The 23,975-nt window shown below is 42.5% G+C and overlaps 1 protein-coding gene across 1 annotated transcript in view; it reads right to left on the bottom strand.

The window, feature by feature from the left end:
* Positions 1–23,975, bottom strand: part of LOC308304810 (rab proteins geranylgeranyltransferase component A 1-like) — a gene marked incomplete at its 3' end in the record, with an annotated part of 50,846 nt that overhangs the window by 20,237 nt on the left and 6,634 nt on the right. The window contains exons 2-11 of the mRNA XM_080749439.1: positions 17,284–17,350; positions 16,884–16,959; positions 16,539–16,660; positions 15,613–15,728; positions 15,158–15,228; positions 13,946–14,041; positions 13,314–13,460; positions 13,021–13,137; positions 10,922–11,042; positions 10,580–10,802 (exon numbers count right to left, since the gene is read on the bottom strand). Coding sequence (XP_080605565.1) covers positions 10,580–10,802; positions 10,922–11,042; positions 13,021–13,137; positions 13,314–13,460; positions 13,946–14,041; positions 15,158–15,228; positions 15,613–15,728; positions 16,539–16,660; positions 16,884–16,959; positions 17,284–17,350 — 1,156 coding nt within the window. The remainder of the gene's footprint in view (positions 1–10,579; positions 10,803–10,921; positions 11,043–13,020; positions 13,138–13,313; positions 13,461–13,945; positions 14,042–15,157; positions 15,229–15,612; positions 15,729–16,538; positions 16,661–16,883; positions 16,960–17,283; positions 17,351–23,975) is intronic.

Here is a 23,975-nt window from a genome sequence, read left to right as displayed (position 1 = left end):
CACACACACACATCTAATCTCCCCAGACGAGATGATGACAGTATAAGAATCTAGCTTTGCGTGTAAGTGTGTAAGTGTGTGTGTGTGTGTGTGTGTGTGTGTGTGCGTGCGTGCGTGCGTGCGTGCGTGCGTGCGTGCGTGCGTGCGTGCGTCTGCAGGGTCGGGGTTCACAGAGGGGTCCTGTCTGCGGCCGTTTTTTGAGGCATCCATAGACAAACCAACACACACACACACACACACACACACACACACACACACACACACACACACACACACACACACACACACACACTTAATTAAAAACTAATAGCAATCTAAATGTCTGTCAGCTCATGTTAATGACGCCCCGTGTGTGTGTGCGTACAGTACGTGTGTGTGTGTGTGTGTGTGTGTGTGCCTGCGTTGCATGTGTGTGCGTTCATGCATCAAACCTTTAGATCTTTTTAAACCTTTTTAATTTAGCGTGCCAATTTTTACATTGGGGAGGGGGGGGGGGGGGTCTGAGAGGAGAGGGATGTGAAAAAATGAGACTAGATGGACAGAGATGACTGTCCTTTCTCTCTCACATACTGTATGACGGAACACCACTATCATGTTCCTGGTAGAGTGTGTGTGTGTGTGTGTGTGTGTGTGTGTGCGTGCGTGCGTGCGTGCGTGCGTGCGTGCGTGCGTGCGTGCGTGCGTGCGTGCGTGCGTGCGTGCGTGCAAAACGGGAACGGCTTAATTAAAAGAAAACAAAGTAATAAATATGATGACGGGAAATTACATCACAAACAAATTATTACACACACACACACACACACACACACACACACACACACACACACACACACACACACACACACACACACACACACACACACACACACACACACACACACACACACACACACACACACACACACACACACAATAACCTGCTGCGATTTTTAATAGTTATCAACGTTTACAGACCAACCAGGGAGAAATTATTATTAACCGAGCAGACAGAATCCAGTGCAGGTGTTTTTACTTTGACATCAATGGCCTTAAAGCCACTCTCTATTACTTCTAAAGGGTCCCACCGGGCAAGATAAAGATAAAGATGAAGATAAAAATACAAAATATCATCCACTTCAATATAATATATATATTGAAGTGGATGGTGGTGTCCACACTGGACGCTCCCATCCACTCCAATTGAGAAAGATATTTCTAATCTTTATCTTGCCTGGTGGGAATGACCCTTTAGGCCTCGGACACACATAAAAAGCATGTTACCTACTGCTTTACCTGGGGGGAGGTGGGGGGTAAAGCAGCGTCCAATTCATTCCCTATGGAAGTCACATGGCTTTGAAGAAGCAACTTGCTTTAAGGCTGCCCTTCCTAAAGCATAGGTAACATGTTTTCTTATGTGTTCGAGGCCTAAAAGAGACATGCAATACTGTTACCTGAAAGGTCAATTTAACACTCGGGAGTGTGCTCATATGTGTACAAATTCAAAGGATTCAATTAAAGGACAATTTGGTAAAAATGTTACACTCTCAGAATTACGGGTCCATTTGGTTATCAGGTTTAAATGAATACTAGATTACACTATAATTGTTTAAAAATACTCATTGAAGTTGAATCTCCATATATGGAGATAACCTACGCATCACACTAAGTCTGACCTCACCAGCCCATATTTGGGCATGAGCAACTTATGTCTCCATATATGGAGATATGATGACATCACACAGTCCTCAGCCGATGATGTGGCGTGATGTCATACAATACACAAACGAGCCCTACAGTATAAAGGGGCAATTCTTGCCAGGAAAGAAGTATTTCTTCGACTCAGACCTTATCGCCAGGGTTGGCTTATAGCAGCTGTCGGTAGGACCATATATGGATTCTGTTAGTGTGGATCTCCTAACAGGGCATCATCTGGGATACAATCCCTTTTATGCCCATATATGGAGATCCCTAACAGAATCCCTTTCATGCCCATATATGGAGATCCCTAACAGAATCCCTTTTATGCCCATATATGGAGATCCCTAACAGCATCCCTTTTATGCCCATATATGGAGATCACTAACAGCTAACAGAATCCCTTTTATGCCCATATATGGAGATCCCTAACAGAATCCCTTTTATGCCCATATATGGAGATCCCTAACAGAATCCCTTTTATGCCCATATATGGAGATCCCTAACAGAATCCCTTTTATGCCCATATATGGAGATCCCTAACAGAATCCCTTTTATGCCCATATATGGAGATCCCTAACAGAATCCCTTGTATGCCTATATATGGAGATCCCTAACAGAATCCCTTTTATGCCCATATATGGAGATCCCTAACAGAATCCCTTTTATGCCCATATATTATGGAGAAATCCCTGCTCTGAGTATCTGACATCAGTGTGATGTCACCTGTTTATGCCCATATATGGAGATCCCTGCTCTGCGTATCTGGTTGCTATGGTAAACAGTTGGTTGCTAGGGTAAAAAAACATGGTTGCTATGGTAAACAGTTGGTTGCTAGGGTAAACAGTTGGTTGCTAGGGTAAAACCATGGTTGCTAAGGTGGTTGCTAACGTACACTAACAGACCAGCAACAACAGACTGTTGCCACAGCAACGTACACAAAGGTTTGTGTACACATGTGGTGTGATGTCATACTGATGCGGAGATATGAGCAGGGCAAAGGTGTGACGTGTGACGTGTGACGGACGGACGGCCGGTGGAGGTTTTCATAGTAAACTGCTCCCTGGCGGTCGCAATAAAATATATTTCAGATGTTAATTTAAAAATGTAGTCAAAAATATTAAATATTAGTAATAGTATATAAAATCAATTTAATATTTAAAATCAAATCACAAATTATTTTACACCAGAATCACATACACACTACTTGCAAAAATGACTTGGCTGTGCATGTGTGTTCGCATATGTGTGTGTTCGCATATGTGTGTGTGCGCGCTTGCGTGAGTGCATGCATGTAAGTGAAAATCTCCAGCAAGCGTCATCTAATATGCAAACGAGGTGTGCCAGGGGCGACACCCTCCTCATTAATATTCATGACCTATATGAGCTAGAAGCATCACACTAACCCTGTTGGTACTTCTACAGGCATCATTCTAAAGAGAATGATATTAGGAACAAACATTTTGTTCAGTGAAATAATTAAAATATAAAGGATATAAAGGATCATAGTTTTTTTTACAGAGGTTATGGCATTATGTTTCATCTAGTCAGATAACAGACATCCTCAATGAAGATGCATTGACACTAGACGTGATCGGGTCATGGTCTAGATTGCGGCAGTCACAGGTGTGCAGTGAACCCCGACCTAGGGTCCACGGATTCCCAGTGAATGCTTTGCGGACCACTGACTGTCTCACCAACTGTGCTCAACCAATGCCATTATTAACATGCAAGACTGCAAATAGCTCTGGTCCAGAGCCCCATAGCATTGTAGAGAGAAATGGGGCTCAGAGTGGGTTTATGAATGTGCAGCACTGATCAAAGATTTCACTCAAATGTCACCACGGGACCGTACCTATGTTCCCCAGGTTCTATGTTCCCCTGGTTCTATGTTCCCCAGGTTCTATGTTCCCCACTTACCCCCACAAAAAAGGTTCTATGTTCCCTGCTTAACTTCAGAAAAGGTTTTATGTTCCCCACTCATCCAGAAATGCAGGAAACATTAATTTCTAATTATTAATGACAAATCAAAACATCCAATAATGGGGAGAAAGTACGAATACTAGTGGGACAGGGGGCAATAGGGACATCTGGACACCATACTTTTGTTATGACTGGGAATCTGGACGAGTGGGCACCTGGACATCTGGGCAATAGGGACATGTGGGCACATAGACGAGTGGGCACTTAGGGGTGGAGACATCTGGGCACCCGCGCAACTGGGCACCTAAATTAGGATTGCCCACATGTTGTGCCCAGATGTCCCACCATTTCCCGCATTTGAGTTGGGAACATACAGTATAGTATGGGGGAACATACAGTAGATCCTTATTTTGGTTGAGAGGGGAACATAGAACCTTTTTGTGGGGAGGGTGGGTGGGGAACATAAAACATTTTTGGGGGGGGGAAGTGGGGAACATAGAACCTAGGGAATATAGAACCTGGGGAACATAGGGTGGACCCCCACACGACCACAGAGGTTGTGGGTTCTAATCCACCGCGGTGCAACCGGCTTTGACAGGCGTCTATGCGAACACAATTGGCCCGTGTTCGGGGGATGGGTGATATTTGTCATTGCACATACTCCTATGGGCTGGGATATCTGTAAACAGGGAGTGTTGGGTGGGAGGACTAGGACGAAGGCTCTACGTCCTCCTGGTGGGGGGCTCCACACAGTCAGGTGAGCCGGTAGGATACACAACAGAGTGATAACTAGGGTTGTCACAATTATTACATTATCCTCTAATCGCAATTATTTTGCATAATTGTCATAATCATTTCCATGTTGAGAAATGTTAATATAGTTTCAAACACTTTAAAAAAGTAGTGGAAATAGCAGATCTACAAGCTCGCGATGCGACGCGTTGTGAGCTATCAATGTTCTATTTCCACTATCAATGTTCTTTTTTAAGTACAGGTATTAAGTTGTCAAATATGTCAGTAATTTCTTTGTATATTTAAGTTATGTGTCATAATTGCCATGTGCAACTTCAAAGCGTAAAAGCCAAACAGAAATGTAATTGTCAACGACAAAAACACAATTAAATCGTTATTCGCTATTCGCTATTCGCTATTCGTTTATCGTTATTTGAGTGACAATTAATAGTCATGTAAAATGTCATAATCATGACAGCCCTAGTGATAACAAAGAACTGTGTGTGGGGAGGAATCAGTTGGCATACTTACTAAACTGGGGAGAAAAAGAATTGAGTTGAAACCGCCCTTTTTGCTAGTGTTTAGGGTTAGGTATAAAACATGCATAGTTTTCCTACTTGCAAACAATATTAAAAAAAAAAGGGACTTTCTTGTCACTTTGACGACACGTTTAATCCTTTCAGGTGACCGTAGCATCAATACAGCTCGGATGAGGCAAGGCACCGGCACGCATAGGTCAGCTCAGGAAGCTCCCGCTGCGAGTATGTAATGCAAACACAGATCAGCACGGACACGAGCTCAAGTGTGCTATACTGTGCTACTGGAAAATTGACATTAGTTAAAACAGTAATCTCTGTGTGGGCTGTAATGTCATGCTACTTGGCTGTGGAAAGCTAAAGCCTGCGTCGCAGCGAGTTCTGTGTCGTTAAGCTTGTGCGGTGCGCGACACCCACAAGCAGCTACTGTTAAGTGCAACTCAGGCTTTAGTCAACTAAATGCTTTGTCGGGAAACTCTTAACTGGATGCTAAAACTAAAACAGATGCCCACTTTCAACAGCCTCTTCAAAAGGCTGGAAGCAAATTAATGAATATTATAAATCAAAAAATCTAACACCTAATCTAAAAGTCTAATTCCTTGATCTTTAACTTTTGAGTAGAGGAGACAAATTCTTGACTCAACAAATCCATCTCAACCGGGAGGGGAGGAGGGAGGAACAGCGGATGTATACGTTAAATAGGAGCCGAGGAGGAGGGGAGCGGGGGGAATGGGGGATGGAGAGGAGAGGAGAGGAGAGGAGAGGAGAGGAGAGGAGAACAGGAGCAGGGCTGGGCAATTAACCAAAAATATATCAACCGATACTAACACTTCGGATGCCAAAAACGTCCAGGAACGTGATAAGAATTACCGCGGTGCAGCACCAAGCCGTGCCGTGGCGGCGGCGGCTTGTGAGCGAAAAAACGTCATATCCCATGATGCTTAGCGAAAGCAGCTCCTGCTCGACTTCATTTCCTCATTCACATCCATTCTCTCTGGGTGCAGTAAAATGGCTTTTTCTCTCTTTGTTTATCCCCCATTGCCCGTTTGGTCAAGACGGCCCATGTTCTATGGACTATATATAACTCATGCATCGCTGCAGTTGTATTTTTTCTTCTCCGTGTGAAAGAAAAGACGTTGAACAGCTGTAAACGAGGGCCGCCACATGGTCCGTGCATGCCGCCGCCGGAAATCAGGTAAAACGATAAGAAAGATACACAGTATTAATCTACATTAGTCATGGCAAAACCATGGCAAGTGTTAAGAAACAATAACTGAATAATCAACAAGCAAGGTTTTTTTGTTTTATATAATTTTAAATTATATAAAACAAAAAACCTTGCTTGTATAGTAAATTATTAATTTACTAAACATCAAAGAACTGACAATAATAATAATAATCTAAAATGTCTGATTAACCACATAACCCTGTATTATACTTCGTTCCAACAATGGTAGCGAGCAAAAAGATTGCCGAGCCACAAGCTCGCAACACTGCGATGCGCTGCAAGCTTGTAGAACTGCTATTCTCACTCAGGCTCACTTTTTTTAAATAATCGTTACGGAGGCAAAACTTTCAGAGAGTGGTGATATTGATTTGAAGTCATATCAGCCAGCCTTAAGCAGGAGCAAAGTGGGGAGGAGGAGCAGGGGATGAAGAGGAGGGGAGCAGGGGGAGGAACAAAGGTTGTTAATCATGGTTGTGTAGGAAATTGATGTCAGCATGGGAGAGATCATTCTTTTAAATGAACGATGGGATACACACCTGCTTCACCTCTCTATTCTCTCACTCTACTTCTCCTGCTTCGTGTTGAAGCCCCCCTCTCTCTCTCTCTCTAACCTACCCCCTCCCCTTCCCCTTTCTAATCAAACTTTTAGTGTGCTCCTACAGATATAGCAGACGCAGATCGGGCCGGGGACAGTGTGTGTGTGTGTCTATCTATGTATGTGTGTGTGTGTGTGTGTGTGTGTGTGTGTGTGTGTGTGTGTGTGTGTGTGTGTGTGTGTGTGTGTGTGTGTGTGTGTGTGTGTGTGTGTGTGTGTGTGTCTTCCGAGTCAATGGTCACCTTTTAGCACTTTAGGTCTTGAGGGACAGGCTGTGAAATGCCTGTACTTAGTTACTGTCACACACACACACACACACACACACACACACACACACACACACACACACACACACACACACACACACACACACACACACACACACACACACACACACACACACACACACACACACACACACACACACACACACACACACACACACACACACACACACGCGCCCGCGCGCACGGCCAATAATCTGCCAGCGAGTTTCTTTGAAAGAGACATGAAATGGAAAAGATTAAAAGATCTTAAAAGCATCAAATGGCGGCTATAAAAAGTGACAGATTGAGCAAGAGATAAACAGTGTGTCCTACATATAGACACGCTGATAGCCCACTGATTGATCGATTCAGGAGCAAGTCCAATGAAAATCACGTAAAGCTTCGGTGTCATTTCAGATTTTACCCACTTTAACCGTTATTGTATACTTTGGCTATAAAAATAGCAGATGTACAAGCTTCACTTCATGCTGCAAGCTTGTATATCCGAGCTTTATATATTGTTTTATAGCGATTTTTTTTTATTCAAATCTTTGCTTCTGGGGGTCCCAATATTTCTAGTAGGGATAGGACGATCCGTGATATTATCGTGATAAAAAACACTCACGATAATCGTATCGTGGAGATTTAATTTATCGTGATATTGTCCTCCGTTATGCACTGGGATCAATTGACCTTTTATTTGCCGAGCTGCATTATCCTGTACCACTTTAACCCTCTATAATTGGTAAAAAGTACTTATAATATGCGTACTTGATACAGTCTTTTTTCACTCTCTATCAAATGTCTTTGCCAAAAAATAGCCGATCTACAAGCTCGCAACGCGTCGCAAGCGACGTGTTGTGAGCTTGTAGATCTGCTATTTTTTGGCAAATGTTCCGCCCCAGGATAATGGATTTTGATTATCGTGATAATATCGTAAATCGTGATTTCTTTTGTCACAATAATCGTGATATGAATGGGGTTCAGCGGCAAAAAACATAATTGCGGGGGTCCTTGAGGTTTTGAGCAGCACTGATATGGCAACATACGTTTTTTCATAAAATTGTTAGGATTTAGGAGACGTTTGTAGAATCGGCCTCAGGTCTTAATGGGTTAACCGATATTTAGAACCAAGAACCAACTTAAAACCGTATCGGAGAATCAATGACAATGAATTGTCATGATCAGTCAGTCAGTCTGCCAGTTGGTCTGTTGTCAGTGGTTTAGGGTACGTACAACAATCAGCGTGGCTAACAACTCTGGAATGAATCCAGAATGTGGGAAGATGCTTTGATCCCGTCAGCATATTAAACAGATAAAGAAGGCGCTTTGGTGATGGGGTCCTATGCTGGTTTATTCCCCATTGTAGACTTTAATGAACCATGTGTCTGACACAAATTTAAAAAAGAAAAAAGAAAAACTAAAACGATGCATTATCTTATTGACTGGCGGGCGAGAGAGACAATGTCCATTCAATATGAGTCAAACACTGGCTCTGTGGCAAGCTGAATGATGCTAAATGGTGGTCTCAATTGTGTTACTTTCAATTTATTATACATGTATGTACAAGTACAGTATGTACAGTAGTGGTTTTCATTAACCCCCCATTATCCAACCGCATTAATTATATCATCCAATTTACAGAACCATCCACATCTTCCATAATGTCAAATTATTATTATTTTCTGATATTCCCAGTTTTCTTAGTTGCGCGATCACAGAATTGATTCATTTAGCCTACGGAATGTCCGTTCGTCTTTTTTCTTCTTCTTTTTTATGAATCATGCTGCGCTGCGCTGAACATACGGAGGTCACTCTAATAAACAAATGAACCTAACCTATTCTATAAGGCAGGAGGTGGCAGGCAGGCGTGCGCGCACGCACACACACACACAGATAGAGACGGCGACGCAAGGCAGAGAGAGCGAGAGAAAGAGAGAGAGAGAAATGGACACACACAGCTTGCTAGTGAGAAGTTCACTCTTACCGACTCACTGTGCAAAAATGCGCGATGGAGCTATGAGAGGTTTAACTTTTTAGCACGGTTTGGCAATGTGCAACCAGCGCAAGGCATGCTGATGGCTTTAAGTGGACACAGCTGTAAGTTTAATCATGGACATTGCCTCATGAAAAACACGTTACGTTACACGTTAATTAATTATCATATTTGATTGACCAAAATCCGCCCAACCGGCGGTTAACCGCGGCTAAAACCGCCATCCGCGAACCTCTAATGTACAGTATGTTTCGGTTTTATTTTACCTGTGAATTTGAATTGACTGTTGTTTATCCGTATGGATAGTTTTTATCTTGACATTGTAAAGCACTTTGTAACACTGTTTTTGAAAAGCGCTTTATAAATTAAGTTTGTATTATTGTTATTATTATAAATGAATGGAGCTTAACCAGGCCAAATGGATACAGTGATTGAGTTGCATCACACTGTGTGCTTTAGCCATACTACACAAAGATGCCTACAATTCTGTCTGTCCGTCCGTCCGTCCGTCCGTCCGTCCGTCCGCCTGTAAACAGCTAATCTCCGGCACCGTTGCCACGATGGCAGCGAAACTGTGCACGCACACTCCCTCGGTGCCAGAGCAGAACCTCTACCCCAAATCTTTCACATGGGCTGTTATGGCGCCACCAGGAGGCCGATTTGTGAAAAAAACAAATTTTTGGACATTAACTCATCTGGTGCCGATCCCGAACTAGTTCGGCTTTATTTCAATCCAATACAATCTTTTTTTTATTAATTCACTTACCCCAAGCTGCTTGTAGAGTCGTGGGTGGTCCTGGCTCGCTAGCCGCTAGCCAGCTAGCCGTTCTACTCTGTCCGACGATATATTCCATTAAAAATGGTTTAAAATACATTTTTGAGCTCCCCAATGTTCACCCGATGTTCGGCGCCGCTTCCGATGAGTACACGAGTGTGCCGATCCCGAAGTAGTTCGGCTTTATTTAATTAAATGAATAAAATGATAAGAGGCCTTCTGAAGCCTGGCCTGATTTTTCTAGCTACTAGCCGAAAGCTAGCAACCTCCCGGCCAGCCGTAATTTGCGAACGCAATCGCCAATCTCCGCCTAATCCAATGAAAGACCGCATCTTTAAAGGCTTATATCTCTTTTTTGTGTTTTCGGGAAGCGGCGCGAGGTTTATTTACGGCGAAATCGCCCAAAAATGATCTTTTAGATGACAAAATGGGAATAGCCATTCTGTTAGCATCTTCATCCGGGACATTTCCATGCCGTGCATGAACGTGAGCACGTCAGGTCCTGGAAGGTGAAGTCCTGGAAGCTAAAGCGCTCGCCTATGAGAGATGCGCTGGCATTCTTTGGCCCCTAGAGGGCGCTGGCACTCAAAGAGTTAATCCAACAGATTTTGTCCAAAGAAACACGCAAATTGGTACATAGTATCTCTATAGTCATTAAATGAAACTTTTTTCATATTCCATCCTAATCGGCTAACATTGACTTCCAAGGTTTGCAGGAGTGCTCCGTTTTGAAAAAAATCCTCAAATCATGATGATTTCCGTGACATTTTGCACGCACATTCCCACCAAGAACAATAGTGTGTTGCCTATAGCAACCACACTCATTAAAATATTACAACAGATTGATCTCTCACCTACAGAAACACTGGGGGATCTCTCCCAGACCGTACAGTGGGAACAGGAAGGGCGTGTTGCCATAGCGACCCAGACACCGGAGGAAGTGACGCGTGGACGCCAGACCCTCCTCCGTGGGCGTGTCCTCCGTCACCATGGCGATGGAATGATGCAGGAAGTGCTGCAGGTTCTCCGTCAGCTTCTGTGTGCGGAGGAACTCCGCGAAGGGGCGCTCGGCGAACTCTGTTGAGCAAGGCATCAACGGTGAATGGTAAGCAGTGCATTTACTGTATTTGGCTCAGTGGTTCTCAGACTTTTTCATTAGAGAGACACTGCCAGCCGGGCTGAGAGGTTTGGAGTACCTTGGTATTCCTGTGGCTGGTCCTGGTAGTCCAGACAGAAGGTGAGAAACTTCATCAGCATCCTCTTCTCCACCACACTCAGCTGCTTACTGGCAAACACATCCGCTCTGCTGCACGGAACCTAGACATACACACACACACACACACACGCACACAGATAAGTTCTATATTGCATGGAACCTAGACAGATGGACAGACAGACTGTGCAGCTCTGCTACATGGAACCTACAGTAGAAGGATTAGACGGACAGACCGACAGGTCAGCTCTGCGACAGTGTTAATGTTTACAGCAAATTTATATTTAATTTAATTTAGTCATGTGTCTTTTCGACACATGTTTATGGAGCACAAGCAAGCAAAAAATTACGTAGTACTACAGGATATCTTCTCTACTCCCTCCCTAACATTTAGTCTAGTTTTTCTTTTTTTGACGAAACTGTCAATGTATTTAGTCATCATAGCTTAGTTTTTATTTTATTTTTTATTTCGTTTCCATCAGAGAAAAAAGGTAGACGACAAATATTTTTGGTCATAGTTTTTATCTTTTTAAAAGACTGCTAGCTGCTATCTCTGACACTATCTGATGGTGTGTCGTTTTCTTATAATTCTGTTTGTCCTGCACTATGAAAGCACTGTTGAGGGTGTATATTTTGTTCAAGTAACATATTTTACCCTGCTGTATCTACAGTACCTTCTTGCCCTGTAACTGTATCTTAACTGCTGTGCTGACTTTGGTGGCTGATTTGGGCGACTGACTTTCCCCCGCGGGATCAATAAAAGGTCTTATCTTATCTGTATCTTATCTGACAGATGGACTGACAGACAGACAGACAGACAGACAGAATGTATCAGCTGGTGGTTGAAGGGATGTGTGGATGGAGAGATGGAGGTGTGAATGTAGAGAGAGAGAGAGAGAGAGAGAGAGAGAGAGAGAGAGAGGAAGAGAGAGAGAGAGAGAGAGAGAGAGAGAGAGAGAGAGAGAGAGAGAGAGAAGAGGCAGAGGGCTGAGGGAGGGAGGTCAGCCATCGGCCATCCATCTGTGTGTGTGTGTGTGTGTGTGTGTGTGTGTGTGTGTGTGTGTGTGTGTGTGTGTGTGTGTGTGTGTGTGTGTGTGTGTGTGTGTGTGTGTGTGTGTGTGTGTGTGTGTGTTGTCCTCTAGCCCTCTAGACACACTCAAACACACAGGCAGATTATTAGAAAGGCGCACACAAACACAAACACACTAGATTGTTTGATAGAAACACACACCGACACGCAAACAAATATACCACATTCTGAGCTAGGGATGAATATGATTTCTGCTCATTTAAAAAAATATCCTGTAATCAAAGTTACAGAAAGGTTCCAAACCATAATAATTAACTCTCCTACTGCCAGATTATTTATTTATTTATTGGGTCTGGTGCCATCAAAAAGCGGCTTACCTTTGCGACGTTATAGTAGATAGACAGACATTTATTTATTTATTTATTTATTTTTTGATTGTGCAATAGTGCACTTTGGTCTGCCAGGCAGCAGAGGGCGGCGTCATGCGAGAATGAATGTGAATTTGCCTGTTATGTGATTCAGACCAGTCACTGGCCACAGAATTTTGAATTGGTCTCCGTTGATGTTAACGCATAATGGATTTTTTACACCATCACCGCGGAAAATGTGTTTACAGTACACGGCGGCGCGACCCCTCATCAGCTTCAACAAGGTAAATGAACGAACGAACGAACGCGAACGAGCGCCGCATTGGCGCAGAGGTCTCTTGAGAATTGGGGCGAACAGGAACGTCCAAAGCGGTATAAGAGTTAAGGGCAACTATAAATATGTCAATTAACCCATTAAAACCGGGGAAAGCATCTGTCACTTAAGATTTGAACCACTTAAACAATTATTTTACCTTTTACTTTGTCAGTTCAAAAAATAGCAGATATACAAAACACATCTCATTGAAACATAGGTGCTTTTTCCATTTCCTGAAAAGTAACCGTTTTGGACATACAGGGTTTCTGCCCGACAGCGACGATGCATTCCACGTCCCAAAGAATATGGAATGCATTTTCCAAACGTCCCCATAAGCAGAAGCATGGCGTGTTCCAGGGCGGTCCTACCTGTTCTACTCGGCCGTCCCGATAGGTCAGAATCCTGGTGAGGTTCTTGAACTCTGCGTAGCGGCTGACGTTTGATTTAATGAGCAGGTCAACCAATGGGCCACGAGAATACATCAACTGGCGGGGAAAGAAAGGACAGAAAAAGGAAAGGCAGAGGTGAAAACCACCATCTACCGTATGTGATTAACTTTACAGACTTGACATATCACTTCCTTTAAAGAACGACTACAGACTATAGCAGTTTTTTTTATATATAATATATCACAATACAACTTTTAGAATAGAATAGAAACCTTTGAAACCAAGTCGATATTGAATCGTCGTCCTTCCTTCAGCAGCTGAGCATAGGTGATCTTCTTCCTGACTGGCTCCGATTGGCTCTCAGAAGGAGAGGGGAGGGACTGGCTGTCCTTAGGCCCCTCCTGCTCTGTCTCTGAAACCTACATTACGTGATTAGTCAGTGTTACGTCTTCCATCTTAAAGGGGTGGTGACATCCAAAAATAAATTTTGAGTTTTTTATGCTTTTTTTAATGTTCCCTGGCCTCAATTAGACCAAAAAAAACACAACTTTTGACATGCAGTGGTTTTCCTGCTATCTGTGTGTTTGTGCCGGTTTCTGCATAATGAGTCTCAAACGCGCAGTTCATTGGATACTGGACTCATACGTCGTCAGTCCTCCTCTCTCCCAGTCTCCCTGTCTGTATTTCTCCCATAGAGTTATTTCTCCACAGCCCAAGTTTTGAGGAAGTGACCTCTTACATTATATCGTCCTTTAATTGTAAATATGGGCATATAAAATACATTTATCCATTCAAATATCTTATTTACATCAATATCCTTCATATCAAGTAGTCTGTTTATGCTTTAGTGAAATAATTAAAATCGCTATGTATTTGCGCACAGCGGAACCTCTCTCCTTCTTACCGACACTCTGTGTCGGCTGTGTCCGACTAACAGTGCACTGCTCCCCGGGGTAGAGCTAAGTGGAACCTCCCTCCTTTTACCGACACTCTGTCGTTGCTGTGACAGTGCACAGCGCACCCACACACACACACACACACACACACACACACACACACACACACACACAGACAGACAGTAATGCGAGCAGACAGTAAAACGCTATAACACAAGCAATAGGTGTTTCTCTAAACTGAGGCATTTAGCCAAAATATGTTGCTATAACTACAAAGGACCATGACGTTTTTCTGCATTGCGGAGCGGAGCTGAACGTTACCGCGGCGCCGACGGTCTAAATTGAACTCCGCGAAGGTACATAGTAACCGCAGGGCTCCGGTAATGTATCGTTCCCGGGGTAAGAAAAAACACCCGCGCCTCGGCTCGTAATGACACAATTCCCCGCTGATCATGCAGACGCGTATGCCTCAGGCCAGGGCTTAGCTCAGCCTCTTTAGCTGCCATGGTTGTGTGTGTGTCTGTGTCACAGCCACTGTCTTGTGCGAAAGCAACAAAAAATGCGAGCACGCATCTCTGTGTGTTGGAGCCGGGGCGGCCGCAGATCTGTATGTGCGTGCGCGTGCGTGTGTGCGTGCGTGTGTGTGTGTGGCCACTTTGGGTACCATAGTTTGAGAATCGCTGTCCTATAAGGGCTGAAGTGATTGATTTGTATTAATAATCAAAATCTACAAAGTTACTAGTAACTAAAGCCTCCAAATGATTGTAGTGGAGAGATAAAGTGCATTTGCCTCTGAGATGTAGTGGAGTAGAAGTATAAGAATTGAAAATTGGAAAGGGTTAGGGTTAGGGTTAGGGCTAATACTCAAAATTGTACTCAAGTACATGTACTTACTGCACTATAGGCCTACTAATATTTATTTTGTTAGAATGAGTGGGAGAGAGAGGCTCCCCTGGTGGTGAGTTTAGAGTATTTCAGGTGACAGACCGTTTTTCATGACACCTAAACAGAGAGAGACACCATGGCTCCATGGAGTGGATTTTCAAGTTTAAACATTTTAAAACATGTTTTTAGGACCAGGGCAAAGACTTTTATGATTGGTAAAAACAGAATGTCATTTAACCTTTAACACGATGCAAATATCCATAATTTTCATCCAAAATATTGTTGCATTTATTACCACCATAAATACATGAATACTTATCCATCCCGTGTTTCACCTGTTCTTGTGTTTCTGCGGTTTGTTTTTCTGGTATTTCTGATGGTGCTTGGGCGTTCCCAGTTTCTGCATCTGTTACAGGAGATCAAAACAAACAAGACTTTTAGAATTCTCATCAGATTGTGAGAAATCTCAGTTATTGGGGAGTTTTACGAAGGAACACAAGGGGATCCGGAGCTGAACTCGAGTCTGTGAGCTCATAAACTAGTCTAGTTTATGATATTTAAAAAATGTGAAATGTTTTGAAAGTGAAAGTGGATAGGTCTGTGGGTTTTATACATATTTAACCAACGGAAAGCATTAACAAGAGCTTGTGACTAAATAATAACTACATTGGATCTACTGGAACACAGGCTCTTTTTTCCCCTTTTTCAGAAAAGTAACAGTTTTGGACAGGTCTCCACCCCACAGCAACGATATATGGCTGACCCCTCAGATTATGTGTGGGATTCAAACCTGTGGTCTCTGTGGTGCAGCCATCCTCGCCACTTCCTCCTCCCGATTCTTCTTCTGTGGCGTTTGAAGCACCAGGAGTCTTAGTGGCTTCCTCTTCTTCTGCCTCCTCTTCCTCACTGAGGAGACAAGCAGGGACACAAAGATGAATCAAAATAATCAATCTTGGGGAAATTAATCCAATCACATTTGGTGTTTTTTGTACTGCAGACTCCAAGACAAAAGTCTCATATGGGAGACAAATAAAAGTGAACCTTGAACATTTTAGTATTTGAATAATGGGTTTATGCAGTATCTTGTAAGAACTGTTGGAAAGCACATACTATGTGGTAATTACAACTTTGCCAAAATATCAGTGCTTATTTTTGTTCCTTACTATAACAATCTAAAGTTATGTTTTTGACTGTGGGGAAAACATATCATAATTCATAAACATGCATATTGCATGTTCTAAAAATGTATTCATAGAATCATGATCAGATAAATAATCTGATTAGTCAATTGGGCAAATAATCACTAGCTGCAGCCTAATCAACCTAGTCAGCAGTGTTCAGACTCATTAGGGATAGGACAGAAAATAAACCACTACCAATTTATGAACTAATTAACTGAAAGTTTCAAATAACGAATTTAAATATATATATTTTTTTAACTAATTGTACATAGCTCTAGAGATTGTCAGCAGTTCTCAGATTAGATTAAACACAAATTATTTCAAGTGTGTCATTCTCCATCTACCATATCCAGTGTATGTGTGTGTGTGTGTGTGTGTGTGTGTGTGTGTGTGTGTGTGTGTGTGTGTGTGCATGTGTGTGTGTGTGTGTGTGTGTGTGTGTGTGTGTGTGTGTGTGTGTGTGTGTGTGTGTGTGTGTGTGTGTGTGTGTGTGTGCATGCGTGCGTGCGTGCGCGTGTGCGCATGCGTGCGTTACCTGGCGTAACAGAACACCTGGAGGTTGCTAATGGCAGAGTATGTAGATGACAGACATATGGTTTCCTCTCCTTCCTCTATCAAGCTGGACCAATCAGGGACTGTCTCCTCTATTTGAACCGCCTATCAGTGCACATGGTCCGCACACGCACACACACACACACACACACACACACACACACACACACACACACACACACACACACACACACACACACACACACACACAATCATTATCAAACAGAAAATGTCAATGTAGTAAGAGCAAAATAAAATGCCTAACTTATAATAGTGTGATTTGCACTCTACTTAGAGAGGAGAGGAGAGGAGAGGAGAGGAGACTCACGTTGTTGTACTCTTGAATCCAGGTCAGGAGGCTGTTGAAAGTAAAGCTAGCCCAGTTCCCTGCATAGTAACTCCTCCTGCAACACCAGATGCATCATTACATCAATGATGTTGTGAGCTTGTACATCTTCTAGTTTAGCTACCGGTATTCTTTTTATTTGAATACTGAAAAGTAACAGTTTGTGACATATTGATCCAGTAGCTACCAGAAGCTGCTATTACTGAAAATTAAGGTGATGTTATCGTTATCAGGGTGCAAGGGAAAGAAAAAAGCGATTAATGTCCAATTGAAATAATAGAAATGAAAGGATTAGTGCACTCCCTGAGCCTTTACGTATGTGTGTCCAACGTGAACAGAAATAAAGGGTTTAATAAACCACTAATAACATGGTCATTCTGACCTGTCCACATGGAGCACTCGCTGTCCCACTCTGGAACATGCTGCTGCCACGATGGACTCAGCTAGACCTGAAACACAGGTAAACAAAACAACCACAAAATGAAACCTGAACCTGCTCTTAACTCATTGAGTGCCAATCCCGAACTAGTTCGGCTTTATTATCGTATCGCAGAGTGCCGATCCCGAACAAGTTCGGTTTTATAAAAAAAAAAAAAAAAAAAAAAAAAAAAGATTTTTTTTTTCTTTTTTTGAAAAAATATTTTTTGAATTTTTTTTTTTTTTTTTTTGGACCCCATCAAATCTGGTGAACATGATTTCAATCGCGATTTTGCATGTTCCACCCCCATACAACCCCATCTAACATACAGGGCAGCCATGTTTCTTTACATAACATGTAAAACATAATGGCGATTATCTCAAGAATGCCTGAACGGATTTCCAATCGGATTTTTTTGTTTGAAAGCTGTGAACAAACTGCACAAATCCACTCCAATGCAATCCAGGATTGCATTGGATTTTTTAGAGCTCATTCTTCTCTGTTTTTTTCCCATGCATGAGGTGTGCAAGGTTTAATCATGATCCAGTATCTGGCTTAAAGTCCTGTTCGCAATTTGGTGTTAGGGGAGTTTCTCACCTGAACTGAGTCAGTGGGTCCCTAGACATTAAAAATCACAGAGGTGCTCGTCCGCCATAGTGCCAGGAATGGCGCAATGGCGAAATCAAATATGGCTGCCATCGGCTATGATGAAAATCCAACTTTTCTGTTTCTGGGTGTATATGCACATGTAATACCTCTATTTGGACTAATTGTGGTGTGGGGAATTCATTTCTGATATTGTTTTGACCATTTTGGGCGATTTGGACCTCAAAAGGTCATGGTCAAGGTCATTTTGCTATTCCGAAGACCGTGGGCCATAACTTGGCCATTGTTAGGAGTAAAAACAGGTGCAGTAGGTCTAAATCAACTAATGCTGACATGTATAATTCATTTATGACATTGTTTTGACCATTAAGGATCATCTTGTCTTTGAAATATCAATGTCAATGCCATTTTTCAAAAACGATTTTGTTCATTACTTGCACTTTTATAGTATTTTGTGTAAGTTTGTTACTATTTTATAGTAAGTTTGTTTTGTTTATAACAAAAGACATACTAGTGAGAAATACAACAAGTAAGCATCCACATTTAACTTTAAATTGGGGTTTAAAATGGGTGTTTAAATGAGCAAATAAGACTATTTACGAATAAAAGTGACAAATAAAATTACACAACAAAATCACACACACAATTAAATAACAATTTCCCTCAAAGTGCACCATATTGGGATTGTGTGCATGCATGCAAGTTAGTATGAGGTGTTTTTACAGGATTGATTTGGCATTGTTCCATGGCAAAATATGATGCACAGAACTCCATCAGTGTCGAGTGTCTTGCTTCAGACATGGCAGGAGTGTACTAAAGTCAAAGTGCTCCTTCCATCCATCAGAGCTTGACATTGACTTTTTGAGGCAGTTGTCCTTTGGACAAGTATATTTCCCATTCACTTGTCCGGAGACAAAAGTCACTTGTCCGGATAAAAATTTCATACATTGAAATAATAACAAAAGGACGGCTAATGACCCCCCTTGCTCCCTCCACTCCATAGTATGGGCACTTGTCCCGGACAACAGGACAAGCCTTTATGTCATGCCCTGTTCCATGGGTTCTAGTCTTTCCTCAGGTTCCTTGGCTGTTCAAGCAGGTGGCAAGAAATGCGCTAGAAAGGTGCCTTGTTGGTCTCAGCAGTTGTACTTCTCTGCTACCAATACTGTGTCTTGTTCTGTCAAGGTCTTTGCCTCTCCAAAGTTTGTTAGACATTGTACTCGGTCAGAAGCCATAACTACATGTTTAATCCTCACCTGGCCCATGCAGTCATCTCCTGTCTCCAAGGCATATGTGCCTTGATCTCTGTCTTGGCTAGTGGTGCTCCAAGATGAGACTGCTTGATGCAGTGCAAGTGAGTCTCACCAGTGCCATACTGCTGCCAGATCTCCTTCATCCCCAGTGCTTGGAAATATGGGGTGTAGTATAGCAGTAATGTGAAGGAGACAACAACTCTCTGGGGTCCGCTCATAGTTCCGACATCCCATTATTCTGACCATTAGGTTAGTGAAGGTTAGGGATAGGCTTAGTTATAATGGAGGCTGTACATGCACCAGGTGTCAGCCTCCTTAATCCTATTCAAGATGTCTGGGATCTCTTCTCCACTAGCGACATCATCAACAGAGACAACAGAGCTGATAATGGTAAATGGACTGCATTTACAGTATATAGCGCTCTTCTCCAAAGCGCTGTACAATGTATTTCACATTCACCCATTAACACACATATTCACACATACATTCACACCAAGAAACCATGCAAGGTGCTCATCGGGAGCAGTTAGGGGTTCAGTGTCTTGCACACTTCGACAAATAAGCAGGAGGAGACATAAATCGACCCTGGAACCTTCAGATTCCAAGGCAGCCGTTCTACCTACATCGCCACAAGCTTGAATGGCCACCATATTCCGAACACACAGCTGGAGAGCTGTTTGTTCACCTCAGACACCCAGAATGTGTAAAGTTGATGAGGGATGGGTGCGTCTATCGACTCTGTTATCTCTGATGATGATGAGTGGCTCCCTGCAAAAGGGGCTGGAGATGAAGAGATCCCAAAGATTGAACTAGATTGAGGAGGCTGTCACCAAGCTGCTGGTACATGTGGAGTCAACTGGCCCTATTATAACTAAACCTACCCATAACCCTAACCTAATGGAGGGAATAATGGGTCGCCAGGATTATGAGTGGACCCCAGAGAGTTGTCGTAGTGATACTTCCAAGCACTGGGGATTAAGTAGATCTGGTAGCAGTATGGCACTAGGTGTGCAGCGGCACATGCTTCTACAGCATCAAGCAGTCTCTCATCTTGGAGCACCACTAGCCAAGACAGTGATCAGGGGACATATGCCTTGGAAACTGGAGATGACTGCATGGGCCAGGTGGGGACTAAGCATGCAGCTATGGCTTCTGACCGAATACAATATCTAACAAACTTTGGAGAGGCAAAGACCTTGACAGAACAAGACAGCATTGGTAGCAGATAAGTACAACTGCTGCCTGAGACCAACAAGGCACCTTTCTAGTGCATGTCTTGCCACCTGCTTGCAACAGCCAAGGAACCTGAGGAAAGACTAGAACCAATGGAACATGGACGGATGCAAGGAACACTTCGACTCTAGAGGATATGGCTGCCTTGCTGAATACATCCTGTAAAAACACATCATACTAACTTGGATGCACACAATCCCAATATGGTGCACTTTGGAAATTGTTATTTAATTTTGTGTGTGCTTTTGTTGTGTGATTTTATTTGTCACTTTTATTCGTAAATAGTCTTATTTGCTCATTTAAACACCCATTTAAAACCCCCCTTTAAAGTTAAATGTGGATGTTTACTTGTTGTATTTCCCACTAGTATGTCTTTTGTTATAAACAAAACAAACTTACTATAAAATAGTAACAAACTTACAAAAAATACTATAAAAGTGCAAGTAATGAACAAAATCGTTTTTAGAAAATGGCATTGACATTGATATTTCAAAGACAAGATGATCCTTAATGGTCAAAACAATGTCAGAAATGAATTATACATGTCAGCATTAGTTGATTTAGACCTACTGCACCTGTTTTTACTCCTAACAATGGCCTAGTTATGGCCCACGGTCTTCGGAATAGCAAAATGACCTTGACCATGACCTTTTGAGGTCCAAATCGCCCAAAATGGTCAAAACAATATCAGAAATGAATTCCCCACACCACAATTAGTCCAAATAGAGGTATTACATGTGCATATACACCCAGAAACAGAAAAGTTGGATTTTCATCATAGCCGATGGCAGCCATATTTGATTTGGCCATTGCGCCATTCCTGGCACTATGGCGGACGAGCACCTCTGTGATTTTTCATGTCTAGGGACCCACTGACTCAGTTCAGGTGAGAAACTCCCCTAACACCAAATTGCGAACAGGACTTTAAGCCAGATACTGTATTATCATGGCTAAGTTGACGAAAATAAGGCTTCTAAAATGCTTGGTAGCCAATAGCTAACTTCAAGCTAACTTCATCCTCTTCCTGTACATGCACAAAGGAAAGTGTTCAGGCAAGTCATGGCTGCAGGGCTTCTGCATATACCAGCATATCTCTATGGGATTTTCTATGGCCACTGGGCGCCCTCTAGTGGTGAAAGGGGTGGCACTAAATGAGTTAACTGAACTGACAGATGTCTGGGGAGTCGGGACAGCAAGTCACTTTATGTTTGATTGATATCAGATGGATACTAGTCATGTGACGTGACCCAATCACCTGACATCTGCAAGAGAAAGGATTGTAGCCTATCATTTATATAATTAATTAGGGCCGAGTGATATGGATAACATTAAATGTTATATTTTCTTCCAAATAACTTTGCAAACTTTCAAAAATAAGAATAGGAAATCTGAAAGCTTGCGATATAAAATAGGGCGTATGTGATTAAAACCAGGAAAAGATCATTCTTATGCCATATATCATATTACGTCATCCAAAATCCCAGATAATATCCTTCTTGTCCCATATCAAGTTCATGATAGGATTTGATCATTGCACCCTGCTCTGTAGGGCTTGACAATATGACATCAAACCATTATCACGATACATTTCCAAATTTGAATAAACGATTATAAAAAAGTGAAAATAGTAGATCTACAAGCTCACAATGCGTCATTATGTGGCACGTTTTGAGCTTATAACTTGTAGAACTCTATATAATACAGGGGGTTCAGTGATTAATCAGACTGATCAATGTAGTTGTTTATAAAAGAAAAAGCTATTAGATTGTATTTTTTAATTTGTTGATATAATAGAAATAAAACAAAGTTATGAAAAAGAAGAGAAACATGCTTCTCAATTATTCGATTAAGCCTACATGGGCATGATTAAGTCGGTTAGCATTCCTAAATGTCTATTTGGTCAGTTGCCCTGCCCTCGCCTTGAGGGCTAGGGCACCATTATGCACAGAAACACACCAGAAACACACTAGAAACATCAATGACTGATACAGCCTGAAACACATCCCTGTGTGAGAGGAGAGGAGACAGGGGGGAGAGAGAGAGAGAAGAGAATAAAGAGATATCTGGTGAGAGGCAGAGGGCAGAGAGACAAAGGACAGGAGAGGATGATTGAAAGGCAGAGAGAGAGAGAGAGAGAGAGAGAGAGAGAGAGAGACGGAGAGAGAGAGTGAGAGAACAACTCCATTATGGCTCCGCTTTCTGTCCCATCCTGTCCTCCCTCCATCCATCCATCCTTCTTTCAGTGACCTCGCTCCCCAAGGTTCCATCACACACACACACACACACACACACACATGCATGCGCGCGCACACACATAAACTCACTATTCCATCTTGCAAGAGTGCACATGCTCATCTAAATTACACATCATCTTTCTCTTACGCACGCAGCCACGCACGCACCCACACGTGCACACACGTGCACACACGCGCACACACACACACACACACACACACACACACACACTCACACACACACACACACACACACACACACCCTATCAGCTGTAGACAATGGAAAAGTGATTTATTTCTTGGAAAGCTGAGCTAGTGATATAAAGTATTACACACACACACACACACACACACACACACACACACACACACACACACACACACACACACACACACACACACACACACACACACACACACACACACACACACACACACACACACACACACACACACACACACACACACACACTCAGTTGTACCCGTATACAATAAAAACTGTTTTCTTTTTACTCAAGAAGCTACGTGCAACTGCTAACTAAAAAGCAGACTGCAGGACCAGAACAGGACCAGAACACACATTTTATATATTTATAATCATCTTTAGAACCATAGGGGCCCGATTTATCAAGCACTTTACGGCCAAATTACACCCATATTTTGATCTTACCGGCATTTACTCTAGGACAATTCCCAATTTAGGGGTCAGACTCAGCAATGTTTTTTCTCAGGGATTTTGAAGGTAAGACAGAAATATAAGACAGATTCAGTCACTTTATTTATACAATATTTATGACCAGATTGATGAATCGGGCCCATTTATTTAAACTGTATTCAGTTTAAATTCACGTGTAAACAGGTACTAAAAATTCAATCCCCATTACTAGCATGTACAAACTGGTGGACTGGTGGACAAAGAATCTAATATCACGATACTTTTGAACTGTGGACTGCCTATTTTCACTGTTTTTCTCAATTTCTTAAAAAGAAAAAAAAGTATCAAATAAATAAGGCTTATAAGTGAATAAAAGATAAACACATAACGATATCCACAAACAGAGGATATCTCGTCTCTCATATCACGACTATATCGTTATGCTATCATGTTGATATAGTGCCCAGTGCCCTGGGTACAAACAGAATCGGCAGTGGTGTAAAGATGCTATAGAGACGTGTCACCGCCTGTAGACAATGGATGCGCGCTGGACACACACAGAGGAGAGGAGAGGAGGCAGCCCAGACGTGTTGATGACCACGCAAGAAGGAGACAGCGAGGAGGGGAGGAACGACTCACCATGGATCCTATGAACTCATAAATCTCTCTCTGCTC

Source organism: Nannobrachium achirus (assembly GCF_963921795.1).
Source record: "Nannobrachium achirus genome assembly, chromosome: 19".
Classification (NCBI taxonomy): Eukaryota; Metazoa; Chordata; class Actinopteri; order Myctophiformes; family Myctophidae; genus Nannobrachium; species Nannobrachium achirus.
This window is presented reverse-complemented; position numbering and strand designations above follow the sequence as displayed.